Source organism: Tenrec ecaudatus, chromosome 14, assembly GCF_050624435.1.
Source record: "Tenrec ecaudatus isolate mTenEca1 chromosome 14, mTenEca1.hap1, whole genome shotgun sequence".
Classification (NCBI taxonomy): Eukaryota; Metazoa; Chordata; class Mammalia; order Afrosoricida; family Tenrecidae; genus Tenrec; species Tenrec ecaudatus.
The window spans coordinates 83,300,928-83,320,958 of NC_134543.1; the positions used below are offsets into that span (position 1 = coordinate 83,300,928).

The following is a 20,031-nucleotide window of genomic DNA, read 5'->3' on the forward strand; positions in this document are numbered from 1 at the left end:
CTTGGCTGGCTTGGAAATGCCCTACAGATCTCCCTTTTGATAAACTTCTGCTGGGCCAGGAGTTTTGCTATCATCTTTCAGCAATATAAGCTACCCATTTCTCTCTCTCATTCCACCCCCAAGCACATGTTGGCTTCCAAGGAAGAGCAGCAAGTTAATTTTTTGCAGGTGAAGAGTTCACTCGGCTGGTTGGCTGTACGTGTCCTGATCTACAATCAGGTCGTCTCGTAGCCACTAACCCTGCCCCTCATGCAAAGCACAAACGGCAACTGGTTGAGGAGAGAGGAGGGCCGGGCAAGGTCCTGGCGTTCAGACCCTAGGTCTTTCAATAAACATGCAAGAACAGGGAAATCTCCAAGAACCCATGGCACTCAGGAGCTCATTTTCCACCATTTCTTTGCCCGATATTTAATCCATATGTCTGATGAGGAGAGATTGTTCTTTTAGTTGGGCTTCAATAACAATACCCTGGTCTATTTGGGGTAGGGCGTTCGTGCCAAGAGAAGGAAGACTCGCTGAGAATCGCGTTCCCTTTCTGCCTGCACCCTCGCTGTGGCCCCGAGCCTCTGGCCCATGGCAGACTGTCTCATGGGGGTTTCCGCTTGTATGTGCGCCCTTCTGGGGGCCATCCCTCCCGCCCTCGCTCTTCCAGCACTCATGTCACAGTTTTTGGCATTGAAAGAGGCAGCAAATTCTGTGTCCCGGAGGAATAGAAAAGAATTGCTTCTAGAATGTGAATCCTCTTCCCTCCCTCCCTTAACTGCAGTGGCTGGAGGCCGGGTTCCAGAGTAGACAATGACCCAGTTTAGAAGCGCGCACAGTGTGATCCCTAAGTCAGCTTCCCAACCTTGAGACTAGAATCCTACACACGCGGTATCTTGTTCCGCCTGGTACTGCTTTCACCGATCCAATGGAACCTGGCCGGCACCTTTGATCATCAAAACACAGACGAAGGAAAACTGGAGAGGAAGCATGTCAGGGGCTGCCCCCCTCCCGTCCCCACACAGCCAGCACTTCTTGCTGGCTGCACCTCGGGAGATTCGTGGAAAGAGCACTAGGAGACCCAGTTTCTAGATCCAATTTTGCCCATCAGCGGCTCCGGAATTTGGAGAAAGCTGCTTAGCTCCGCTGTGTCTCAGGCTCCCGGTTTGTAGGTTTGTAAAACAGAAATAGGCGGCTTTCTTCCTCTTCCTGAATCCTGTAGGTTGTGGTATCACATGAAATGAGAGGATTGACCTTTGGAGGAATGTAGTGCTGAGGTTTTGCAAGTAGTGACCTCCTATAAACCACTTCCCAACTCCTGGACCGTCTTTCAAAGGGCCACTTCTTGCCACTGAGGGCGTGGCTGCACAATCGGGCCGGAGGCTAGTCTCCAGGCGGTCTGTTCATGTTTATGGGCCACGTAGGTTCACATTCTGTCCAAAAGCGATTGCCCTTCGGCCCTTTTGTGAAACTCTAAAAACAGCCTGCTCCCCCCACCCTCCCCGCCTCCCGAGCATTAGTCAGTCTCGATACCCTTGTCTTCTTGGGTATCTCCACAGCTAGCCCCAGCAAAAGGTCCTGAGGTTCACACACTCCTTGCTCCGCCATTGACCCTTCTGTCATCATCGTTGCGATCAAGTGCGTCTCGACACATAGCGACCCAACAGCAAGAGAATGAAAGGCTGCCCAGTGCTGCACCAGCCTCACGCTCCCTGCTCTGTTGGAGCCGATCGTGGCTGCTGCCACCGGGTCAACCCGTCTCCTGGAGAGTCTTGCTCTTTTTCACCAACCCTCTACGTTCACCAAGCTCGGTGTCCTTCTCCAAGGACTGACCCCTCCAACTACCGTGTCCAAGGTCCATGGGTAGAAGTCTCAGCCATCCTTGCTTCTAGGGAGCCTGCTGGCTGCACTTTTGCCCAACATAGTTTGGTTCATCCTTCTGAAAGCACGTGGTCCGTTAAGTGTTCTCCACCAACAGCGTGATCAAACACACCAGTGCTTCTGTTCTTACTCGGTGTGCGGTTTTCACCTGCGTAAGCGGCGATTGGAAATATCATGGGCTGGGCCAGGTGAACCTCAGTCCTCACACTGATGGAGGTGACTCTTTAAGAGAGTCTTTTTGCGGCAGGTCCCCCCCATGAGATACGACTTTGGATCTTGCCTGCTGCCATCATGAGTGTTCCCGTGGATACGAGTAAAATTAAATCCCTGACAACAGAAGGCCAAACGGGACACGTCAAGTCTCCTGGCTAAACGTGTGCGGCTCTTTCTGCTCCCTAGCGTACTTCTAAGAGGATTCTTGGACATTCCATCTCAAGATGGTTTACCCATTCTATAGGTATTTGAGAATCGGACCAGAGAGAAGACTACTCCTGCCAACCGTGCTGACGCCCCTCTCTCTCCTTGTTGCCCCTGTGCAGGGAATATCATCGGCTCTGGGATCTTCGTCTCGCCAAAGGGTGTGCTGGAGAATGCCGGCTCCGTGGGGCTCTCGCTCATCGTCTGGATTGTGACGGGCCTCATCACGGCGGTGGGAGCCCTGTGCTATGCCGAGCTTGGGGTCACCATCCCCAAATCCGGCGGTGACTACTCCTATGTCAAGGATATATTCGGAGGACTGGCTGGGTAAGAGGGTCTGCAGGGGCCTGAGCAGTCTGGGGGGGAAGCACAGGGCAGCACAGAGAGAGACCTCGGGGGCCCCTGCGGAGCTAGAGAGTGCGATCTCTCTCTTGCCTCTGTGCCACAGTGCCAGGGTAGCCCTGTGGCCCCTTCGTGTGCCTGGGCCTGACAGAGGAACCAGGTTTGCTGTTTACACCCCAACCCGGATCGCCCTGGGCAAGGTCAACAGGGGAGGGCAAGTAGAAGCACAGGGTCATGCTGGCCATGGAGACCCAAGGGGAGCGCATCATTCCAACGCGGAGACCTCTTATCTGGAGTAATGAGGCCCCCTGCCTAAGATCCAGGGGACCCTCTCTCCTCTCATTACCAAGAGTCGGGGTCTCCCTCTAGACCCAGTCCCTCAATTTCTGCAACGTGGCGCCAGGTGTCTCCAAAGGAGCAGCAGGCTAGAGAGGCCATTGCTTCTGTAACCCACCCCCTACTCCTGTCCTCCACTGCCCGTGGCTTCAGAAGCCACCCCCTCAGCATAGCCTGGCTCTCAGAAGTCTGGGGTTACCACCTTTCTTTTGCCAACCCTACCACTGGGTGCTGGGGGCCAGAGAAGAGAGGATGAAAGGGGAGGAGAGAGAAGGAACCCCAAGGCCTGTGTTCACTGAGATTTCGCTCTCGGTTGCCATCTCAAAGATCTGAGCTGGCTCCTCTGAGGGTGGCCGGGCTGCACAGCATTCTGCAAACACCTCCCTCTCCCGCAACTGCCCTTCTGCTTGCTGGTGCCTGTTGGCGGAGGGTGGGCAGGACCTCCGTTTCTGTCCTGGGTGTCACCAGCCTGTTCCTCCCTCAGGTTCCTGAGGCTGTGGATTGCCCTGCTGGTGATCTACCCCACCAACCAGGCTGTTATCGCCCTCACCTTCTCCAACTACGTGCTGCAGCCGCTCTTCCCCACTTGCTTTCCCCCAGAGAACGGCCTTCGGATCCTGGCTGCCATCTGCTTGTGTAAGTGTCTTCTAGCCTGGCCTTCCGGGCAGCCTCTGGTCAGCTTCCTCAATGATCTAAGGTTTACCAGGGCCCTCCCACTCCCTCTGTATTTTCTGTCCCCTTTACATTTCCATCAACGGCCTACACATGTGCTCAGCACCATTTCTGGGGATTGTTGGTGTTTTGTACAAACCCTGGCGCAGAGGACTGACTTATGATCTATCACAGTGCGGGAGCTGCCCTGCCTCCCTGCCTGCCGTGTGCAGAACCACCACGACCCAGGAGCGGGTGGTCTACAAGTGATGCACCACCAGGTTTGCTGGGAACTGACCAGGGGCTGGTCACCCCCCCAGCTCCATACTGGACCCCAGTCCTGGTAAGAAGGGGTGCTGCTGCACGCCCAGGGGTCCTGGCCAGCCCACACATGTACTTTGAGTGAATTGATTTCTCATCCAATTATCTGATGCCAAGAAAAGAAAACTCTTTTTTTTTTTAACAATTTATTGGGGCTCATACAATTCTTATCACAGTTCATACATATACATACATCAATTGTATAAAGCACATCTGTACAGTCTTTGCCCTAATCATTTTTTTCTCCTCAAAAAGAAAACTCTTAAGTAGCTGCTCAGAGACAGTAATTTCGCTGGAGGTGGCTTTCTTTACCCAGCGGACTTTCACCCATATTCCTTGGCTGGAGCCTCCAGGCAATTCCATGAGGTGGCCGGGGACAGTGTTAGCACTTTCCTGCTGCCACAGATAAGGAAGCTGAGTCAGACCAGCGCCTTACCCATGGCAGCAGGTCTCAGTGGCACCAGGCCCAGGGTTCCCAAACCCCTCTCCTTCCAGCTCACCTTCCTTCCTGACTCCTCATGGGAACATTTCTTCCCTCAACCTACAGGCTCCGGCTTTCTAAGCTCTTGGGAAGGAGGGTGTCCATGGTAGGAACTAGGGGGATACAAAGACTCATTGTCCATGTTCCCTGCCCTCAAGCAGTTTGCTGTGTAACTGGGGAGAAAAACCAGGTGTGCAGGGCCTGGGCTTAGGATCCAGAAGAGGGACCAAGCTCTATGTGGGCGAGAGAAGCTGTATGGAGCAGCCCTGCCAAGCAGTATACCTTGGAAAACCTCACTGCTCAGCCTCGATATCGGGGGTGGCGGTAGATTCGGGGTGTTGATGTCTTTCCTCAAAATTTAATTTCAAGACCACACAGATGTGCTCCTCTTCTAGAACTAGCCCGGTCCCTGCCTTCCCAGACACACCCCTATCCGAGCAGGAAGGCCGCCTGGCCAAACCTTACCCGCTGTTGGAAGTCAGGAGAAGCTTGCTCCAGGTCCGCCCACCTCAGTCGCCTCCCTCAGGGCAAGCCACTGGGGCCCCAGAAGTAGTTTGGACAAGTGGGTCCCCTTTGCACTGGTGTTTGGCTCTGGGATTGACACCCCCCCACCCCCACCTGGCACTAAGACATGCCTTTGGGGCATGTTCCTTAAGTTGCCTGCTCCTGCATCTTCGTCCCACCACTTCCTACCTGGAGAGAAGGCCTGGCCACTTTGCCCAGCCTCATTGCGAGACTGGTATGGCACCCTATCTGCCATTGAATGAGATGACAAATCGGGCACCCTCAGTCCTGAATAAGCCCAGTCCATTCTGTGACAGAGGCTGGGCTTGGGGCGGGAGGGGAGCTGTGGGGCAAGCTGCCTAGGCCAATTTTGCCTTGCTTGCTAGCTAGACCCAGAACCGGGCAGGGAGGGGGAAAGTAAGTGGGGGCGGGGGGGCTACGGGAGTTGCTGTGTGTGCTTCTGCCAGCAGACAGTTCAGGTGAGGGTGGGGGGATGGGAAGAGGAGCCACATGAGTGCTGGTCACTGCGATTTCAGCGCCTCCCTTTCTCCTGCTGATGCTGTGTCTCCAACTGGAAATCACCCTTTACCCTCCAGCTGGAAAGCCAGCATCCGAGGCTGTCCAGTCTGTCCTGCAGGGCCAGGAGCCTGCCCCACAGGGTGACATTCCCGGGTCATTCCGCAGACCCACCAAGAACAGGTCCGGTTGTTCACTCGCTAAGCCTCCTTCTGGATGAGCAGTCAGAGGCTCAAACCTCCCCGCGGATAAGAATCCCTCTTCCCTGCAGCCTCATCCACAGACAGGTTGCCCACTCCAGCCCGCTCCCCCACCCCCACCCTGTGAGGGCCGAACCAAGGAGGGATTTTGAAACTGCACTCCTGGTGAAAGCCACAAGACCCTCTCTCTGTCCAATTTCTGCTGTGTCACCAACGTTTTCATCAAACCTATCTGGTCTATAAGGAGCCCTGGTGACATAGTGTGACACGTGGGGCTGCTAGCTGCAAGGTCAGCAGTTCGAAACCACCAGCCACTCTGCAGGAGCAAGATGAGGCTTTCTACTCCGGTAAAGAGTCACTGTCTTAGACACCCCCAGGGCCAGTCCTGCCCTCTCCTATCGGCCGCTCTGAGTCAGGACCCACCCAGCAGCAGGGAGAAGAAGATCTGGCCCGTCTGAGGGGATCTTCTGTGACCTGGCTATTGGGTCTGTCTGTCTGTCTGGCTTAGGCAGAGACTTCTTCTCCTCCTTGAGCTCTGTATGTGCTTACATACTGTTCTACCTTTCTCAGCCAAACGCTTACCTGGAGCCCTTTGATTTCCAGGCTTCCTCCTCTTTATTTCCTGTAGCGAAACGGAAAACAGCTACTCGCCTGACCCTGGGCCCTGTCCCTTTCTTCGAGACAAAAAGGCCGTGTGGAGCCCCACCCCCCACTCCCTCGCAAGGGTGCATGTGTACATGGATGTAGCCGGGCAACTTTTGCTCTCCTGCTTTTAGGCCAGGATTCTCCCAGCTGCTTTGAGTTTACACTGGAATTCCGTTGGCTTGTTTGTTGAACACTATTTTCTTTTATGTTTCAAGCCTACTTCTTATAGGCCCCTCGGCTCATCTCTTTCTCTCCCTCTCTCTTTTAAAAACATTTTTTTAAAAAGATCGTTGGCAGCTCATCTCTTAAGGGATCTAGTGAAACAGGAGCCAGGCTGGCGGGAGAGTGTGAGGGATGCTATCTTGCCTTCGATACTGCTATCTTGGATTCCAGGACGCCTCCCACCCACATCCACCATCGCTGCATCTTAGCAGTTTCCAGGAACGTCAGCCGGGGAAAGTAATTCAACCTGAAATTACATGACTAGATGTGGAGCTGGGAGCAGGAGGGTCTAGCTGTCTTCTGCAGAGAAGCCGTGGAGACTTGAGGATGGGGCGGAGGGATGGCTTAGGGAATAGACGGAGGATTTACAGTGGAAGCTCCTTTGGTAAGCTGGTGGTCGGACTCCACTCACCCTGGCATCAGAGCTTTGGCGGGAAAGGCCCGCCTGGTGTGCAGAGCTGCCTGGTGCTTTATGCAAGGTCCAGTCCACGGAGCCAAGAACGGGCATGGAGCCCAGTGGGAAGAGCCCCCTCCCGAGTGTGCTGGAGGGAGGAGATGAGGTCAAGTCTGGTTCCGCGGTTGGGGCCGTTTTTGGAAAGACGTGCTGAGGACCGATGGGCGGGCGATGAGGCAGACTGTGGAGAGGCAGAAAGAACCTGCTGTAACCAGCTTTGCCTGTGGGGAGCCAGGAAGGGGCGGGGTGGGGGTGGGGGTGGCAGGGGAGCTCAGTTTTGAATCTTGCTTATGCAACGGCAGCTACCACTTTGGGTGATTTTATGATTTAGGTCAAAGCTGATGAGTCACCGCTGACTCCGCAGAATAGCCCCTCCCACCAGGCAGTAAAAAAGAGAGAGAATATTGTAACGTTTAATTAAATGAAAAGCAGGCACTGGAGGTGATAAAACTAAGTTTGGCCTGATTCGCCAGGGCGGTGGGGGAGGGGCTTTCCCTCTCTTCGTTCCGTTTTTCTTCCCCCCCCCCCTTATTTTTGTCAGAAAAAAAATAAATGACTACAGCATGTTCAAGTAACTTATAAAAATAAGCTAAGCCTGAAAGCCTCCCCTTATCCGCTTCACTCCTGCTGCCCAGTAGCTCTGATCACAGTGGGCAGCGGTCTGGACAGCTCCAAAGAAAGGATGGTGATTGAGTCCCTGTCTGGGTATCCGCAGCTTGCTCTTTGGTCATTCCGCCTCAGGTTCAAACCATGGCAAGTGTCCTAGGCACACACAAAGGGACCCAGGGATTTCCTCTGGGGGCCTTTTGCCCTCCTTTCCCGTCGTCCCACCTTGCTGTCTGCAGGCCCTGGCCTCCGTCCCTTCCAGGATCCCAGTCATACCCAGTGTCTGAAGTAGAGTTTCTTCCCCCTCCTCCGCTGCCTGAAGGTTGTGTATTCATTCCAGTGGCGTGTCTCCCAACTTCTCCGGTCTCGTCCTGCGTGTGCTTCACAAGGAGCGGGGCGGGTGGGGTGGGGGTGGGGGTGTCCATATCTTGTTCTCTGTCTGCTGGATTCCGGAAAGGCTGTTTGTCCAGAGTTTCAGGGTTTTCCCTCTCCTGTGAGCCATTTGGGGAGGAAAGGGTTTCTCGCTTGTTCTGGGCCCTAAATTCCTGTACAGAGAGCCCCAAGGGACTGGAGAGAGGGATGCTTTCGTAGACAAATGTGTGCGAGTTGTTTTGAAAGGCCATACAAATTAGTCCCATGACATCAGCCTTTCCAAAGTCTTGCTTCACATTGAAATCTCTCCATCTCACAGCATTTCTCTCCCTTGAGGCTCCAAACTCTCGAGTCCCCAATTAGCCCCCAGGCTCTCAACCCATTGCTTCAGATGCCTGGGCAATGCCACCTCTTGCCTTTCTCTACTCCCCAAGAGCTCCCTGGTGTCTGATTAGCCTTGTGTGTGTGAATGCAAGCAAATAGAGACTGGCCCGGACTGAATTCTCATGTGTTCAAGTCCTGATATACCCCCCTCACACACACACCCACACCTACACCCCGTACATCTTCCACTAGTCCGTATTTAAAATACAAGCATACAGACCATCTCTGGCTTTCTACTCAACGTTGACTACAAATAAATTCCCATTCTTCATTTTTATGATGCGTCTAAATGAAGACGATTCTCTCAATGGATCTGCTAAGGGGCACAAAAAGAAACAGGACGTGCTCCCGACGGAGTGGTGATGAGGTGTGTGAGACAGAGTCTTGGAAGAGATGACAGAGTAGGAAAGGCACTGGCATACAGACAAACTGTTGCCGTCTAGTGGGGAGGGGGGTGTATGTGAGACCCAGGGGAAGGGGCTCCAACACTGAGAGAGGAAGCGCTAGGGCGGCTCCAGGCTGAGCTGCGTCTGGAAAAGTCCGTCGGAAGGCTCTCCCCCTTTGCCATTGAGTCGATGCTGACTCATCCCGGACCCCTTGGCGCTAAGAGAACACAGCTCCGAATGGTCTTCTTAGTTCAAATCTTGGCAGAAGCTGACCGATCACCAGGCGTTTTGTCTGTGGTGCTGTTGCTGGACCGTCCACCTTTAGGTGGAGAGTCAAGCCCAAGCTCTTTCGATCACCAGAGACGTGGGAGGGCTCTGTCTTGGTGGGCACACAACAGAAGGACATCCAGAGAGAGAGAGAGAGATTGGCACAGGCGAGGCTCGGGGTCCAGAGATAAATGGCCTGCGGGAAAGAGGCATGTTCTGCTGTTCTGTGAACCAAGCCAGGTCAGCGACAGCAAACGCAGCAGGTGAGCAGGAGCCAGGCCTTGAGGGATCCCTTATGCTAGCGGATCAAAGACGGAGGATCCCCGCAGAACGTGGAGGAATGGAGCAGTAGCCGAGTAGGTCCATACTTGGATCCAAGAAAGACGGTGGCTTGAAAGGAGCCCACTCGTTACAAGGCTAAACCCGTATCTCCACGTCTCAGAGGTATATGGTCCTGAACCAACAAAGAAGTAGTCAAGGTGCAGAAATGATGAAAACAAAGATTTAGAAGTAACAGGTTGGTCAGATGACTGTTACAGGGGAGGAATTCCACTTTGTCTGCACATCAAAGTGAGATGGTTTCAGAGTAAACTGGCTTACACTGGTGATGGGTTCCTGACCTGCCTGCGTTTTCTCTATTTCCACCTGCCATGTCCTCCCCACAGCTTGGAGGAGTGTTGTATGGTCTCTGGTCAGACGTGTGCCCCTTAGTAAATACTCCAGGACCCGGCTTGAAAGGCCCCTGCAGAGGAGTCTAAGGCCGAAGGGCGTTGGGGCGCCGTCTGAAACAGCAACACAAACACACGTGGGAAGCTTTGAAGATGAGAAATGTATATTTTCTCACAGCTCTGGGGGTTAAAAGTACAACTTAGAGCCTTGGCCTTATCAATTCCTTCTGTGACCCTTTCTCCTAATTTCTGGTGTCTGCCAACAATCTTTGACTTTCCTTTTTTGTAGATGGGCCATCACATGGTGTGTGTGTGTGTGTGTGTGTGTGTGTGTGTTTGTGCGCGCGCGCGCTGCTGTTTTCTATAAGCCACTGCCCAGAGATGATTATGTTTGGGACCCACCCTACTCTGGTGTGACCTCATTAATTTCAAAAACAAAGGAGCCCCTGTTTACACATAGGGTCCTGTTTACGGCGATAGTCGTTAGGACCTCCACATTTCTTTTCCGGGACACAATTCCAGCTCTACGAGACTCTTAGGAAGGATTACATCCGTTGTATTCTTTCCACGTTTACCACGTGTTTAGGATTTGCTAGCTACTGTTCTTGGCTTAGGGGGACACAGCAGTGAACCAACCAGCCAATCAACCAACCCAAACCCCCCAAACAAAAATGCTGCTCTCACGTGAAGCAGCAACAGTGAGAGAAAACTAAGCCCTCTTCTCAAGTATTTCCTGGCTCCATCTTCCTCTAGTGGAGCTGTGGAAGATTCAAAATCATTCCATCGTTATCAAATATTTGTCCGTTCTGCTCCAGGCACTGTGCTCGGCATGAATGTATCTAGTTTCTGCACCGAAGAACTCACCACTCTGTGAATGCTTCCATCAGTCATTCAGGGAATTTCAGTTCCAAGTGGTCAGGGCGACAGACAGGGAGCTCGTAAGAGAAGTGGGGTCAGGTGACAGAGGTTGAAGAAAATCTTGGAGGGAGTGATGTGTACACTGAAGCTGAAAGATTCATTGGAAACCATACCCAGTGTGGAGCGCAGGGAGGCCAGGGATGAGGTGGGGAAAACGCTTTGTGATCAGAAGGAGCGGGTTCCAGGCTCTAGGGGGGAACCTGGTGTCGAGGTGGATTAAACACCGGGCTTTAGGGACAAGGTGAGGCCGGCTGTTTCCGTAAATATTTACAGTCTCGGAAACCTATGAAGCAGCTCTGCTCTGTCCTACAGGGTCCCCAAGAGTGAGACTCGACTAGATGGCCATGAGTTGAAACTCTAGGGACAAGAAAGACGGTGGCCTTTTGTGGGGGCTTTGTTGGTTCTGAGCTAGATGGCCACTTGTTTACCTTCAAGCCTTTAAGACACCAGACGCTGTATCTTTTGATAGCCGGGCACCATCAGCTTTCTTCGCCCCATTTGCTTATGAACCCATTTGTCGTCAGCGATTATATCAGGGAGGTGAGCACACAATGATATGATTTTTTTGTTCTTTGATGCCTGATAACTGATTCCTTCAGCACCTTGTGATCACGCAGGCTGGCGTGTTTCTTCCATGTGGACTTTGTTGGTTCTGAGCTAGATGGCCACTTGTTTATCTTCAAGCCTTTAAGGTCCCAGCTGCTCTATCTTTTGATAGCTGGGTACCACGGAATGCCTGTTTATTAGAACAAAGTGTTTCTGCGTTGAGGGAGGACTTGAGTAGAGGCTCATTGTCCATCTGCTACCTTAATACTTAACATATAAATATATGTACCTAGCTCTATCTCCCTATTGTTATATATAAATACATTCACATATGTACATGCCTGTATTTAGACCTCTATAAATGTCCTTTGCCTCCTAGTTCTTTCCTCTGTTTCATTTTACTTTCCTCTTGTCCCACTATCATGTTCAGCCTTCATTTGGATTTCAGTAATTCCTCTCTAGGCTACATTGCCCTTGTCAAGCCCCACCAGGCATCCTATGCCCTCCTCGCCATCAATTTCAGATCACTTGTTGTTCCCCTTTTCCCGGGTTTGATGACACCCCTCTTCCTTTCCCCGGTCTCCCCCTTTCCCATGTCTCCCCTGGAACCATCAGTCCTGTTGTTTTCTCCTCTGGATTGTTTATCCAACTTATCTTATCTAGCTAGACATGCAGAGACAATAACATGCACAAAAACAAGACAGGGCAAAGCAAAGCAACAAAAGAAAACAAAACAACAACTAATGACCAAAAAAGAGAGAGAAGCCTATAAATAGTTTCAGGTCTGTGTGTTGCCCGGTCAAGTCTGATGGGGTGTCACGCCCTGGCCCCACAGTCTGTTTTTGGCATTCCTCGGGGTTTCATCGCTCTGCTCCCCTTGCTGCTCTGTTGCACACCCTTCGTTTTTATATAAATGAGTTTTATGAAGCTTTTCTTCCCCTAGAACGCCACAAACGAACGCCCCAGGAAGCTCAGCAAAGTGCAGTCAGGAAACTAACGTGCAAGGGGCTTGTGCCACTCGTCCCCCAAAATCAGAACTGTGTAGCACACCGATTCCTCACACAGAAACAGGGTTGTCTTCGCAGCCAGGGCCTTCTCCCACGCTGGCTGAGAAGTGGGCGTCTTCCTTTGAATTTCTGTGTGCTGCCAATGGGGTGCAGACCCGACTTTGTTTTGTTTAATGTGTACTTGCGTTTGTGGGTCATAGCAACCATGGCTCACCTGGAGAAAGAAGAGTGGGAGTTGCAGAACACTGCATGGCGCGCGTGGGAAGTGTGTGCCTCGATCAGGAGGCAGTGTGTGAGCCGAGCAAGGGCGTGGTTCACAGTCAGGAAGGTGTGCAGCAGGGCTGTCTCCTCTCACCATACTTGACCCCCTTCCTGTTCTTAGCTTCCCATCTCGTCTCTTCTGGTCCCTGGCTGTATTCTCAGCCCGACAGAACCAGGGGCTGGGTCCTGCCATGCAAGGCTGTGCCTACACAGAGACAACACAAGGCATTGGGCCAAGATTCCTTGTTCCTGGGAATTGTCTGCATCGGGTGGGAAAGGTGAAAGTCCAGGTTCCCTGAAAAAGGTAGAGCCCACCTCTCCCACCTTCCTTATGTCCTTCCTTCAACCAACCGAGTAGCCTGAATTCGTCCCTGGCCTTTTGGTCAATGACTCTCAAAGACCCATTTCTTGTTCCCAGAGCACCCCTGTGCCTGTGGTTAAAGAAGCCACTCCTGAAATGGGTGCCTAGTGACTCTTAAAGGGTTAATGTGACACACCAAGTTTGTACCACAAACCCAAGAGCATCAGTCAGAAACCTTGGGGTGGGGGGAGACCTAGTGGCTCTGGGGGTCTTGGGGGAAAGAGAGGAGGGCAGAACTTGTTTGGAAGGTGTAGCAAGTTTGAGCACTGGCTGTCCTTGGCATTGGATTATCACTGAACCAGTCTTGGGGACTTTGCAGCCCAAGCCCAGACATAGAGACCTTGGACACTAAGAGCCTGCAAGGATCCCAGTCCAAACACCCACCAGGCCTCTGGAGACCCGCACCTTCTCCAAGACTGACCCTCCTGGGCCCTGCCGGTGCAGCCAGCCCCAGCCCACCTGCTCTTTGCCTCTTTTGCTCTGTAGCCTCAGCTCTGAGCATGGGGCGTGAGATCACAGGCATTTTTGCTGTGTCTGCCTCCTCTGGCTTTTTGCTATCTTCAGTTTTTCTCTTCCCCCTGCCCAGCTCAGAAGCCGTGTTTAGCTAATGCTCAGAGAGAACGCCAGCCCTCAGCAGATGCTGAGCTGGGTGTTTGCACTTCTCCACTGACCTACTCACTGGATGGCAGCTCCCCAGGCACCCCTGACTCAGCAGAACTGCTCTAGGTCCCGCCTCCAGCACGGAGGGATGGGATCCAAAGGAAGGGGAACAGAGAGGGCCAGGAGGGGAAGCGGGGCTGGAACTGTACCTCGTGGGTCTAGGGAAAGCTACAGGCAGCTCGGCCCCCGCCCCGCCCCCCCCCCCTCTGCTCCTTTGTCTTTGTCTGGGGAGCTTTCCTGAATCCCTCCAAGGGCTCGGGAAGGGCAGGTGTGACTGCAGGCAGGTTTCACTGGCAGCCTGACTCCCTACTGTCATGCCCACAGACAGACGCTGGATCGAAGCTGACCTTGGTGACAGGGGGCTGCTCTGATTTGGTGCGGGTGGTTCCAGCAATTTTGTTTTGAGGTTTTTGTTTGTCCTTCGCCGGTCAGCTTACTTACAAATACCGCCAGATGAGCTTCAGTTTCAGGTCGGCAGGGTGCCTGGAGACGTGCCTCGGCCCATAGGAACCCAAGCTCTGGGCCCCTGAAGGGCAGGGGTGTGTGTGTGTGTGCCCTGTGCCTCCCTGCCCCCACCCCTACCTGTGCTCCTGGCTTCGCTGAGGAGGGCTGGTTCAGCGGCCGGGCCTCCAGGCAGAACTGGAAGCTTCATCAGCTGGAGTTGTGTGCTCTAGAACTCAAAACAGGCCTGGTGTTTTCTTTTGTTTGTCTTTTATCACTCATTTTATTTGGGGAGGGGAGGGGCTCATACAAATCCATCGTTCAGTTGCATCGAGCACACTTGCACATACATTGCCGTCAGCATCACCAAAACATCCCCTCCCCTCCCTTGAGGGACTCCTGGCATCAGCGCCCCCTCACCCCCACCCGGTGTTTGCTTTGGGCAGTCCTGGTGCTTCCCTCCCAGATCTGGAAAGGACTGAGGTTAGTGAGACAGGCCAAGCCGAAGTGGCTTTTCCACAGCTAGAACAGGTGCCCATGTCCTTCCAAGAGCGGGGCATCGGTCATGGGTGCCCAGTCATCCCTACCCCAGCACCGGTAGTTGCCACGGGGACGCACACACACACACACACACACACACACACACACACTCACTCTGCAGGTTGGCTGCGTGGGCACCCGGAGGTGGAGGGGCATCACCTCACCTATTTGCTCCAGCAGCAGGGGGCAGGGAGATGGGGTGATCTGGTCCTAGGGGAGAAGTACACACCCCAGCAAAAGGTGAGGCAGAAACCAGCCCTTGTGACAGGTCGGCAGCCCAGGAGGACTTGACAGCCCTTCTGGAGGGCCGATAGGTGCCATTGTGGAAAGGTGCTGATTTTGAAGCTCTAGAAAGGAACCGAACAATTAAAAAAAAAACCTAAAACTTGTTGCCATCAAATTGATGCTGGTGACTCTTGGTGCCCCTGCAGGACAGGGTAGAACTGCCCTGTGGGGTCTGAGACTGTCACTGATGGGGGTAGACAGCCTCTTGTTCCCAACGCATAACCCCAGGCTTCCTGTGGAGATGAACTCACTTCTCACCCACTGCCTTTATGTCTGTGCAGCGATCTACAGGACAGGTTCGCCTTGCCCCTGAGGCATGGAGACCTCGTAACCCACCTGTCATGCAGTAGGTCCTAAGACTCACGAGTTTGTGAGATTGACTCTTGACAGGAGTAGACAGACCTGTCTTTCTCCAGTGGAGATAAATAGGGTGCTCTAATTTCTACAGAATGTTGTCATTAGCCTCCGCTTAAATACATCCTGCCATTCTCTCTCTCTCTCTCTCTCTCTCTCTCTCTCTCTCTCTCTCTCTCTCTCTCTCTCTCTCTCTCTCTCTCTCTCTCTCTCCACCCAGGCAGTCTGCTGTTCTCTCTCACTCATGATGGTTTCTATTGCTCCTCCCCTTCCTTCCTCCATGCTCCTGCTTCATAAGCTCTCTGTCCCTACCTCCACCATCTGACTTTGTAAGCTTTGGCAAACCCTCTCCGCTGCCTGTTTTCACTCATCTGCAAAGATGAGCGCGGCAGGGGTTTCCGAGCCCCCTGCAGCCCACTCCTACAAAAGGTGCGCCCGCGCCACCGAGTGCAGCTCTGAGTTCAGCGGAGACTTGAGATGGTGACTCAGACAAGGTGCTCGAGGAAATGTCTAAAGCCCTTGACCAATGAGTGGAAGGCTGCTAAAAATATTAATATAGCATGAAGGACAGGCTCCTGCTAAGATGAGAGCCAGAAAAACCCTGCAGAGCAGTTCTCTGGGACAGGACGTGGCCATGAGTCAGAATCGACCGAACAGCAACAGACTGGAGTGCCTCCTCCTGCAACGGATCCCTCCAAAACCTGCTCGGTTGCAATCTGTTAGATTTCACTGGCGGGTTTTAAGAAGTAGCTCTCCAGGGCGGCTACCTGCCTGACTTAGTCTGGAAGCTCCACCGAAACCTGCCCACCACGGACAAACATCCTGGTATTCGGGATCCCCGTGGCTTAGCTTCCAGTGTCACAGCCACCGCAGGATGACAACCCCACAATGAGGGAGGGGTGGGTTTGCTTCCTAGGACGGTGCAGGGGCTCCTATGCTCCCTCCCTGAGACGTCCTGCGTAGATTTACCTATCCATCTATCTTCCGTTCTCTAAGCCCTAGGGCCTGCTGTGTGACAGGTGTGGTACAGGGTCTCCTTGCCACAGTGGCCACCTGGTGGTCGTGTACAGTGACATGTGCCCTGCTGGCTTGGGGAAGAACAGGGAAGTTCCCTCCTTCTCTGGGTCGCAGCCGCACTTCCTAACTTTCTGAAGTGCGTTCTTTCCTAGAGACACTGGCTTCATAAGACTTGTCATCCTCGCAACATAGGGACTGGCTTGAGCGAAGAGTCTGGGCACCTAATTTACATCTCATAGAATTGAATAGTTCACTCATTCAAGCATACTGGGTGTGGGGGGTGGGGTTGAACAGTAGACTGTAACTCTACAGGAATAAAAAGCCCTGTCTTTCTCCCTCAGGACTGCTGATGGTGTCGTGGTTATATGTGTTGGGTTGCAATCTGCATGGTCAGTAGTTTGAAACCACCAGCACGTGGGCAGGAGAAAGACTGGGCTTTCTACTCCCATGAATAGCTCCAGTCTCAGAAGCTCACAGTGGGTCACTATGAGTCAGCGTTGACTCGATGGCAGTGGGTTTGGGTTGTTTGTTTGTTTGTCCCACAGAGTGACTGGTCCTTTCGAACTGATGACCTTGTGGTGAGCGGCCCAATTCATAACCCACCACGCCACCAGGCCCCGGAGCAGGTCGTTTGTGAGGGAGCAACTCCCTAAGAAAACTCTGGAGCAGATTAGAGATGGAGAAGAAGGCTTGAGGAGAAAGCAACAAGGGAGAAATAACACAGCCTCTCCAAAGCCGTGTGTGTGTGTGTGTGTGTGTGTGTGTGTGCGCGCGCGCGCATGTGCGCACGCGCTGCGGGGTTACATTATCAAATCATGGTTTTTGCATTCAACATTTTAACCAGTTTACCAGACCGCCCAGTGGCTTGTTCTTTCCCTCCCCCTTTGGTTTCTAGTGACCTCTTGTGAAGACTACCTTCCCCTTCTCCCAGCTTAGCACCTGTCTACCCTCTAGCCTACTGCTTCCCTCCTTTTCTCCCCACCCACCCCGACCCCGTAACCATCCAGTGTGCTTCTTCTGAAAGCTTTGACCTGGTTTTCCCGTTGGGACAGAGGTCTCAGACAGGGCTGGCCTTCTGTGATCGACTCACTTCACGCAGCGTCCTGGTCTCCGCGTCCATCCAGGTCGTGAAGTGCTTCCCTGTCTGTCTGTATTCTTGATCCAGGCATCGTATTCTATTGTGTGTATGCACCCCAGTTTGCTGTTGGTTTTTCTTTATCTAGTTTTCCATTTCTTGAGCCATGCTGCCTCTGCCTCCACCTCCCTCTAGTCGGGTCTTACCTTCCCTGCACCGGCCTCCTCACACCCCTCTCCCTCGCATCCCTGGGAGCCATCAGCCGGTTTCTTTCCGTAGGAATTGGCCGGGGGGTGGGGGGGGGTGTGGGGGGAAGAAAACCTTTTCTTGACTTTTTTAAAATAATGCGTATACAACATTTGTCCTCTTGTTTTGGAGTAACTTCACTCAGCATGATGCCCTCTAAGTTCCTCCACGTCATGAACCTCGACTTCTCTTTCTCCTCTGATCGTCAGTACTAGCCCTGAGCAAGTCGTACCCTCTTTTTGATTCCCAGTTTCTCGGTGTATGAAGAGTAAAACCAGCCCCTGGCACGCTATGCAGCAATGCACAGCTTACAGAGCTCCCCGGGGGGTTACACCAGCCCTCAGCCCCTTCACGTTCTAAGCGGCTAGGATTCCTGAGGTCAGAGCAGGCCGCTAGGTCCCTCAGATTCCTTCCCTCCAAACCCCTCAGTCCCCATCCATACCCCATTCTTCCCACGTCACTGCTTGGTTCTCTGCTGGAGAGAGACGCGGGAGGAAGAAGGGGCTTTCGGTTGCCGTGAGGAGTTCACAGCCTCGGAAACTCATGGGGTCCCTGTGAGTGGGCCTTGGCTCGAGGGCAGGGGGTTTGGTTGTTTGGTTTGGTTGGGTTTGGAGGAAAACGAGTGGAACCCACGTGGCCGGTTGCCCATCGGGTGTTGGTGGGAAGAGTGAAGATAAAGGGTCAGTCCTTGCTGTGTGATGGTTGTGGGGGCCCCAAAGGCCCCTCGCCCATCCACCCTTAAGACGTCCTGGATAAGGGAGGCCATTCTGCAGGCGCTTCATCTCTGCGCCAAGCACCCACAGCAAATACGCCGGCGGATTGTTTCCTGGGATCCACGCTGCTGTGTTTGAGATTGAAAATAAGCAGAGCCTCGTCCTGCATGGGCAGAAGTAAAGAAGCAAATGTCTCCTGCCGCCTGTACGGTTCAAGCTGCGGCAGGATGCTGACAGAGCAGGACAGCAAGGTCACAGCAAGGGCTTTGAACAGCATTGAAAGCTCTGTGGAAAGTCTGAGTGCAAAATTCATCTGTCTTTGATAACTCATAAAGCCAGTGTCGGAAAATTAAAAAACAAACAAAATGCTTTCTGGATAAAGATATCTTTGTTTATGCTAAGGACTCCCTGGTAGTCTATTGAAGTGGGGACTAAATAAGTTTTAAGTTTCTTCTTTTAGCCTACATTCTATAAAGAATTTAAAGTGAGAGTTCTCTCCCACACGCCCTAAAATCGCTCTTCCCTTCCAAAATTGGACATCCTTCCTCTACCGTACCTTCCCTCTCCCTGGGAGTCTGGTGGGTTGACTCGGTCTGCAAGCGTCTGCCAGGGTGTTGTCCACCACACACTGGGGCCCAGCTGGACCATCTCTTTACTCTCAAGGACAAACTCGGGAAAGCTCCTGAGAGAACTCTTGAGTTCCTCTCTTGGCTTTTCGTCTCGACGTCCTCTTCAGCCTTAGACTTCGGCCTTCTGTCTGTAAACTTAGACCAACAAGCACAGGAACGAGCACAGGAACCCTCTGCGAGCCCCGGGGACCCCTGGAGCTGGGGCCATGTGGCCCGCGGAGGAAACTGGACAAGGGGTGACAGTTACAGGAAGGACGGGGATGGGGAATGTCTTTGGCCGTGAATGCCCTGAAAGGAGCAGACAGAGCGGGTTGCTCCAGGGCCAGCTTATCTGCTCCCCAGGGAAGGGAGCCGGAAGTGGTGACTGTGGGACCCTGGTCGGCCTGTGTCGGAGCCAGATGCTGTCGTGGGGTACAGAACGTTCCGTGTGCCTCAGCACATGGGCAGCCGCTTCTTTCACCCTTCCTACCAGACCCGCGAGCAGACACCCTCCTCAGTCCCTGGGGTGCTGCCTGGTGGCTTTACAATTTGTTCTGTTTAAGGGTGTATCCCCTGACTTCTGGATACATACACACACACACAGAGCATTTGGCCCTCTGGTATCCTATGGCTGCTGTAACAGATAGGTACTTTGTGGCTACAAACAATACATGCTATCCTAAATAACAGTCAAGTTCTAGAGGGGGGAGGGGAAAAGAGGAGCTGATACCAAGGGCTCAAATAGTAAATGTTTAGAAAATAATGATGGCAACATCTGTACAAAGACACTTGATACAATGGATGTATGAATTGTGGTAAGAGCTGTAAGAGCCCCCAATAAAATGATTTTAAAAATGAAATTAAAAAATAAAAGATCATTTTATTGGGGGCTCTTAGAGCTACATCACAATCCATACCACCATCCATTGTGTCAAGCATCTTTGTACAGATGTTGCCATCATCATTTTCAAAACATTTTCTTTCTACTTGAGCCCTTGATATCAGCTCATTTTCCCCCCTCCCTCATGAACCCTCCATAATTAACAAATTGTTATTTTTTTCATGTCTTAACATCAACTGCTGTCTCCTTTCTTCCACTTTTCTGTTGTTCGTCCCCATCCCCAGGAGGGGGTTATGTATGAATCATTGTGATCAGTTCCCTCTTTCTCCCCCCACCTTCCCCTTATCCTCCTGGTATCACTACTCTCATTATTGATCCTGAGGGGGTTATCTGTCCTGGATTCCTGGTGTTTCTAGCTCTTATCTGTACCAGTGTGCATGCTCTGATCTAACTGGATTTGTAAGGTAGAATTGGGATCATGATAGTGATGGGGAGGAAGCATTTAGGAACTAGAGGAAAGTTG

At 52.7% G+C, this 20,031-nt stretch overlaps 1 protein-coding gene across 2 annotated transcripts in view; it reads left to right on the forward strand.

Moving 5' to 3' along the window:
- Positions 1 to 20,031, forward strand: part of SLC7A8 (solute carrier family 7 member 8) — a 57,636-nt gene that overhangs the window by 16,236 nt on the left and 21,369 nt on the right. For both annotated transcript variants that reach the window (XM_075530633.1, XM_075530634.1), the window contains 2 exons: positions 2,403 to 2,607; positions 3,443 to 3,594. In XM_075530633.1, coding sequence (XP_075386748.1) covers positions 2,403 to 2,607; positions 3,443 to 3,594 — 357 coding nt within the window. The remainder of the gene's footprint in view (positions 1 to 2,402; positions 2,608 to 3,442; positions 3,595 to 20,031) is intronic.